A 7,705-nucleotide genomic window follows, 5' to 3' on the forward strand; every position below is an offset into this window, starting at 1 on the left:
CAGAGAACACGAGACCCTTCCATTATTAAAGCTCAGCACGCCTTTTAGCCAATCAGTAAAAAACATGGGGACCGACAAACCCAAGATTTCCCACCAAACCTTTCCCCAGCGGATTCACGCAGTGAACAAGAAAGATGGCAGCAGACCCGTCGTTTTCTTTACCCTCACGCACAGTACCCGCATATTCTACAATGGCGCCAGAGGATTTCTTTTCCCATCTTTTTCTCCTCCTTTTCCCGACCCAGTGTCCCCTCAATCACTCAGTAATTAAAACTTGTTGTTCGAAAAGGAACATACCGGAGGGGGGGGGGGGGGATTCTTGGAAGATGGCAGCAAGAGATGCAGAATACGTGCACATCACCAACTTGGTAAAAGAGTTACTGTGCATTTACACCACTATACACAACGTTTATAGTAGGGAGAGATATACATGAAAAGGAAGAAGAAGGCTGAAACTGTCTGCATGGGACCGCCTCGTTATGTACAGTGTGGGCATCCATGACCCTGCAGCATACAGCGGATGGCGTCAGAAAGGACGTCAGTCGTGAAGCGTCATAAATTGCAGAATGCCTGGACAGTGTGAAAAGGATGTGTGGTTGGAAGTCGTTAACAAGCTCAAATGCAGACACACAGGCAACAAATTCAAAATTTTTGGGCGGTTGTAGAACTGGGAAATCACGGGGATGGTAGATGCTTAGATGGCGGCTTCCTCGGCCCTTCCTCCTTTTCCAACCTACTCGAGGGAAAAAAGTAACTGAACGTTGTGTTTTGAAGACGACGAGAAAGTCATACCAGTTAGCCTACGACGCCCGATTCCTCCTCTTGGACCGCAGCTGGGTGAGCTTGTCTCTCCATTGAGCTAAAATAACACGACAGGAAACGAACAGGTCATTACAGAAGAAATGTCGACGAAAACCGACTAGTTCCACACGGCCATTGACACTGTGTGATTAACAGCAGAGAAGAGATGCGGAGCTATATACATGTCACGACCCACTAGGTAGATCAAGCTAGTCCACTACATGCCCACTGCTTATCTTCCCAGTCCCCAGCACAAGTTGACGCTTCCTAAAACATGCTAGGATAAATTCCAATGCAACTGGTGCTTGGTGCTTTCACTCGACATGGACCCGATTTGACCTGACGGCCAACAGAATACGGGTACAGTCAGAGAACGACAAAATCTGAAAGAATCTTGCCAAGATCGACCTACAATTTGCCAAAATCCTGAAAAAATCTCAACCTATCACGCTCTCTCTGTCTCTCTGTCTCTCTCTCTCTCTCTTGTGTGTGTGTGTGTGTGTAAGACTAGGAAATCATCTGTTAACAATGGAGAATAATTTGGAATATAAGAAAGCAATACCTGCATCTCCATAACGCTCTTCACCAGCGGCAATTATCATATTACGGACCAACTCAAATTCTGTGCTTTCAATACAAGGCTGACCATCCGGCCTGAAAGATTCTTAACCATGTTAGTTTCCAATTTTAGTTGTGAATTGAGCATCAGAGATTCAGAAAAGCAGAACAACAACAACCAAAAAGATTTAAGCATGACTACAAATGTTCTTATATTGACAATAAGCATGCCCATATATGTCTTTTTCCTTTTTAATATTTGAGAAGCTTTTAATGTCACCTATCAAGTTCCGTGAACAGCAGACCATCGGAAAGAGGGGTGTCAATAGCAACTTTCTTTGGCTCAACTATTCGCATCCCGTCACTATATGCCAATTGTTTGTTTACTTGTATAGGCACCTGCATTTGCATTAAACAAGATAAATAAAATAGGACATAGACCTCCAAACTCAATTCATCCAGCCAACCCGTTCCCAATGGCAACCACAGTGGCATGTGGAATATACTAAAGTTAGAATGCATTCGGGAATTCCCAAACAAGGCCAGCAAAATGAGCTCATGCAGTTTCTTCTGTTGTAACAAATTCAAAAATAAAATGATAACTAGACAGTTGAGTTGGTGCAGGTTACATCTTAAGCACAATCTGATAATAGCACTGTTCCTATAAAACCCCCAACTCCAAAAATTTCCTGTAGTAAGCTTTAATTTGAGGTATCGATTTTTCTCATTTCCCATATACGCTGTATTTCCTATGATATCTACTAGAGCAAGATGGATAAAGCTGAGAAAATCAACACCAGATAAAGTAATAATCTTTTCACAAGTTCCACTTTCCTATAAACCTACTCTTGTCAAGATGGACGGCCTCAGAAAATCAACATTGAATTAGGTAATGTAATATTTGCCAGATGTTTCACGAAGTTCTAACCACAACAGACAGCATTTCTTTTGCACAGCTTCGTTGGTGCTTTCTAAAAGACCTAAAGAAAAATGTAAACTAATATGAATTCTAGAAAGCAAACCCTCCAGGCAGATACCATCGTAACATTACCATTCATGACTGCAGTAAAATAAGGACTCCAACATGAACATAATGCAGACTTGGAAAGCCAGGACAGGATATTAATTCATGAGATTGGATATGGATCTAAATATATTTGATGCCATTCCAGTTAAGTTTTAAAAGAAACATACTCACTGTAAAATGACCCATATCGACTGGGTCCAAATTCTAAATATGTAATGTGACTTAAAATTACCTAACACAAAAATCGTAAATTTGTAAAGCAAAAAATAAAATGAAGAAAAAAGTGGCAAAATTTTTCTTTATACCCTATAATGTGCAGGCTTTTGTAGATGCAAACAAAGTTGACCGCTTAAATCATTACTCTCAATACTTAAATGGGTGTCAACACAAATAAGTTTTCATTTGTGTATGACACTATTGACTTACTCGCGGGAGTACTGAAACAACTTAATGGCAATAAAAATTTGAACTTTTTTTGGGTCAATAGACATAGCTATTACAACAAAGAACATGAAAGCTCCAATTTTTGTTTCATGAAATCAGCATTAAAGTTTTCTTTTCTTTAAAAAAGGAGCAACAATGCCTTTTAGGCTTTTACAGTGAACTTAATATTTAGCCCTAAGAAGTTCATATCACTTTAATTTGAAACGACGCATTTTCTTTGTCTTTTATGTTTAAGTGGTGTAATGAAAGATGACCTTGCACCATATTGTAACATACAGTAGGGTGTTCTCTTTTTTTTTTTTTGGAGAGGGTGGGGGGGGGGGGGTGCGTGCGCACTGTAAGACTGTAAGTTGCACCATATAGGGTATACTTACATCCTAAAGCTAGTTTCAGAAATGTATAATTATTCTTATTCATAATTATATTAATAAATGTATCTTATGATACACAATCGTATCTACAACACTGCATTAATGTGTACCTACTACCTACATATTTACTTGGTCCCCACAAACCAACAACTACCTCTGGAGCTTAGAAGATATTTCCTGAACAGCCCCAAAACCTAACAAATATTGTAAATGAACATGAATAGGGGGAAAACCAGCCAAGCCAAGTTGCCTAGACTCTGGCATTCGAGCGTAAGACCAAGGGGTTGGCATAGGTGGAGTGGAGTGGGCCTTAGCTGTTTGACGGCCAGTGAGGTTCCAGCTTCAATTATTTGTGCAAGCTGAAGCATACAGAGGCCATGCCATGGGCTGAAGTACTAGCCTCGAGGTTTTATGCCAATGAGAGCAAAAAAGACTCTCAGTACAGGTTATGTAATAAATGAAATAAAAAGAACATTTGAATAGATTCTCAAAGAGGCTCAGCTTATCTGTCATCGCCCATCACCACAAAGTTGCTCAGACCAAACTAAAAGAGAAGCAACTAGCAAAATATAACAAATTCTAAGATGTGACAATGACAACTGACAAGTCAACAACAAGATCAATCATAGAATCAACCTTAAGAGTCATACCAGGATACCAGCTGGTTAACACTGATATATTACAAGATTACTGTTTCATGTTTGTAGACAGCAATATGGAGATATGTTAAAGTTCATACTTCTGGAACAATAGGATCAATTATTGGATCAACCTCAACAGTCATACCAGGATGGCAGCTAGTTAGCAACTTAACACTGAGATATTTATAGAATAAATATTTCATGTTTCTAGACAGCATAAATATGGAGATACGTTCATGTTTATACATCTAATTAACTATTCGGGTACCTGACATCTCACTGCAATATTAATGGCATCTGATGGACGGAGATCAAAGCAGAACCTTTCTGTAATATCACCAACCTGTAAATTATATCAAACAAATATAGGTTTTAAAATCCTGCTGCTTATTTGCTGACTGACTATGCACAAAAGTGATTAAGCAATGCAGTGTATTTACCTTCTCAAGATACAACTGAGCAAAATAAGCCTCATGCACTCTCTTTGTAACTCGCACTAATTTTACCTGCAAATAAGAACCATCTTTAGTGCATCCAGTATCTCCACTAAAAAGAACCGGTTACAAAAAAGAAATAACCTACTTCACCTTGGTTTCTTAACCAAGCAGGAAATATTACCTCATAACCCATTTTTGAAATCATTTCCTTTAGTATTTGATAAAGGGTTGGCCGTGCCTGAGGAAAGAAATTTAGCACAATTATGGACTATTCATAAGAGATATAGTTGAATTGTAATCTAAAAACAATATTTCAAAGAAACAAAAAAGCAGGTTGTAGAGGAACAGGTAACAGACAATTTGAACATTTCGAACTGCAGCCATCAACAGCACACTTGGCATCTCCACTGCAATTAAAAAAAAATGTTCAACATAAAATCAAGGTTCTTAGCATAAGTCCAATTAAAACACACTGTTCATCAGCTTATTCTTATCTGCATAATTTTAGCATATCGAGTTAACAACTTGTTATTCCCAAGGAAACAAATACGTACTGACAATGATTGGAAGAAGAAGACCACTTCCATCCTCCATCCTGAGCACAATTGCAGGATGTGGAGCATAATCTGGCAAAGGTCCACCATGGGGGTTGTTATGCTCACACCTAACGTACCGACCATCTCGCATTTTAATTAGAAAACCCTCTGCCCCACTTCTTACTTCAACTGTAAAACCAATAATCATGAGAAACTAATAAGTCCATGGAGTCATGTCGGTTGTAATAGGAAAGAAAATCCAGGCACATTGTAACAAACTTACAATGAAGCCAAATAAATAAAAAAAAGCAAATTATCAATTATCACATGTTTCCAACTGACACCTCTCATCTGATGCTATACAGCATAATTAGATGATGAATCACAGAAATAGAAAGTCACCAGCGCTCTGATGCTATGTAGCATGAATTAAGTGACGAACTACAGAAATAAAATACGTCTAGTACTGAATAGTTTCATATGTGCCTGGAACAAGAAGATGGTTAAGTAGCAAAAAATTAAAATACATAAATAGAGATGATATCAGTCAAGTATGACAAGAAACTCACAACGGACAGTAAAAAGGGACATTGAAACAAAGCTCTTTGTTTACATCCTTGAACAGGTAATGAAACCTAAAGCATAAAGAATGATGCTCTTCGGCTATAAATAGACAAACAATTGGCAATAAAACAGCATTTGTCCTCTACTCAGATCTGCTAATCACTTAAGCAAAGAAATAAAAATAAAGACATGATTTTATTGTTGTTACTCCTGTTGTTTTAGACTTTTAGTGATGCAAAAAAGGAAAAATAAGGTAGCCGTAAGATATTGAATAAATTATAATAAAAAATTTTTATTTGAAAAATTTACCAAGCACTTTCATAATAAAAATTACAATGACACCATTGTTTGGGCTTCCAAAATTTATTGAGAAATGCCACGGTTCAAACCCCCGAAGAGACCAATATCATGGCATTTATAAGGACAAACCCCCAGGTTGTGTGTCCCATGTCCTCTCCTGATTTAGCTTCACATAGGCAGAGTGACAGTGATGTAAATGATGTATGAAATAGCCATTAAAAGGGACCAATTAACCAACCATCAGAAAAAAAAAAACTCAGGTGAGATATGCAATAAAACAAGAGTTTAAGTGGTTAAGTCATGGAAATGTCATATTTGGAGTGATTAGGGAAATGGTGAGCAAGAATTTCTCAATTGAGTAAATTTTTCAGCTACACGAGAGTGCAAGGTAACTCCAGTAATACTAGTTTGTCAAAGATAATAACTTACCAGCTTCAACAACGCTGGAGTTAACATATTCCTCATCATTCTCATTGAAGTTTTCTGCCATACTCCCACTACCATCTGATGATGAACTGAAACTGCACTTAATTGTCCGGTGTTTTCCTACAACTGCTGGTCTCAGCAGATCCCCAACTTTTATATAACCTCTACAGCTGCCCATGGAGCGGGAGCTCCCACTTCTCATCACATTCGTCTTTAGAAGAGATTTTCTTACTAAGCACATAGTGCCCCGCTCCTGTTTTGCATGGACAGCATGATAAATAACAGGTCCTTGCAAGGTTCCCATGTTCAAAAGTCTGCTTGCAGCGTTACCTTCACCACACCTGACCAACAGCCAACGGTAAGAAAATAATGAAATACTTTAGAATTCCAAAGCTAGCATAGTAAACAGGAAGAGAGAGAGAGAGAGAGAGAGAGAGAATCAAAGACGTAAACCAAACAAAGACTAGGTCGGCCACCATGCAGCATCCCAGAAATCACAAGAAGCGCACAAATAATACTTTGAATAGTCTTCAGGCATAATTGTGATGGTTCCAAGAATAATAAACTCATGGGCTTGACTAGAAAAGCACTTGAAGTACATAATCCGATTATTTCTCCACCGGTCATGGAAAGGGGAAAAAATGGAAACAAAAAATAGCTGTGGCTCTTCACAATGGTGCTCTTACTTGGCAAATATAAGGTATTATTTAGAAAGGATAAATGATCTTTTCCAAATCAGATAAGACTCCAGAGTAAAATGCCAGTAAGCATTTGAACCACGGGCCTTGAGCAGATAAGTCAAGACACAATTTTTTCTATAGGGGCATTAAGCAACGTGGTATACAAGACATAACAACTAAAGCGGTTTCCCTTTCAACTACTGCAATGAAATATTTTTGCACTAGCCAGGTGACACAAACAGGGACAACTACCAGGAGGGAGGGAGGGTGCCTGCTTTGTCCGTCATAAAGTAAAAAGAACAAGCAGGAGCTTAAAAATGAAAAAAATTGATGTAATTATAAGCAGGTGGAATAAATCCTATAAGATATGATCCATTTGACTCTGTTAGCCAAAAAATTGTAGACTTTTAGGCGAAAAGGAGATAAAGTCTATAGGGAATTCAATCAGATGCCACTTCATTCTACAGGAGACAGAATGTGTACCAGATAACTGAAACAGATTCGATCAAGCACAAATTCGATTCTTCACTGAAAACTCACAAAGAGAAGCGGAACAGGCAAAACTCCGTAACCATCTTGAATAATAAAAAATGCCCCAGAGCGCCATAGGGTTCGTAATGAAATAAACTTCAACGAGACTCAACTTTTCTTCTAAAAAAGAGGGGGGAAAGACTTCAACATCTTACTCACCCTGATGTATTAGAAGATAGAACTGAGAAGCAAAAGCGGAACGCACTTACAAGCCAGTGCCACAATTTTCCACATATTATAAAGCAAAAATCAAAGAGAATAATTTGAAATGAAACAACAATTGATGGACTCCACAATCCTATACAAGGTTCCCTAATGAAAAATAAAGTCTAATTTAGCACAGACGACGTAGAATTTTTCCATTTTCAGGAAATATCATCAATGAAGAA

At 38.2% G+C, this 7,705-nt stretch overlaps 1 protein-coding gene across 3 annotated transcripts in view; it reads right to left on the bottom strand.

Moving 5' to 3' along the window:
* Positions 1-340: 340 nt before the first annotated feature.
* LOC116248033 (bifunctional nuclease 1-like) overlaps positions 341-7,705 on the bottom strand; it is an 8,224-nt gene continuing 859 nt past the window's right edge. For 2 of the 3 annotated variants that reach the window (XM_031620598.2, XM_031620597.2), the window contains exons 2-11: positions 6,109-6,446; positions 4,834-5,004; positions 4,637-4,686; positions 4,461-4,517; positions 4,283-4,348; positions 4,111-4,185; positions 1,640-1,758; positions 1,364-1,455; positions 793-859; positions 341-504 (exon numbers count right to left, since the gene is read on the bottom strand). In XM_031620598.2, coding sequence (XP_031476458.1) covers positions 801-859; positions 1,364-1,455; positions 1,640-1,758; positions 4,111-4,185; positions 4,283-4,348; positions 4,461-4,517; positions 4,637-4,686; positions 4,834-5,004; positions 6,109-6,409 — 990 coding nt within the window. In that variant the 5' untranslated portion in view covers positions 6,410-6,446 and the 3' untranslated portion in view covers positions 341-504; positions 793-800. Of the gene's footprint in view, positions 571-792; positions 860-1,363; positions 1,456-1,639; positions 1,759-4,110; positions 4,186-4,282; positions 4,349-4,460; positions 4,518-4,636; positions 4,687-4,833; positions 5,005-6,108; positions 6,447-7,705 lie in introns of all 3 variants that reach the window. The other variant, XM_031620599.2, reaches the window with a different exon arrangement.

This window comes from Nymphaea colorata, chromosome 2 (genome assembly GCF_008831285.2).
Source record: "Nymphaea colorata isolate Beijing-Zhang1983 chromosome 2, ASM883128v2, whole genome shotgun sequence".
Taxonomy (NCBI): Eukaryota; Viridiplantae; Streptophyta; class Magnoliopsida; order Nymphaeales; family Nymphaeaceae; genus Nymphaea; species Nymphaea colorata.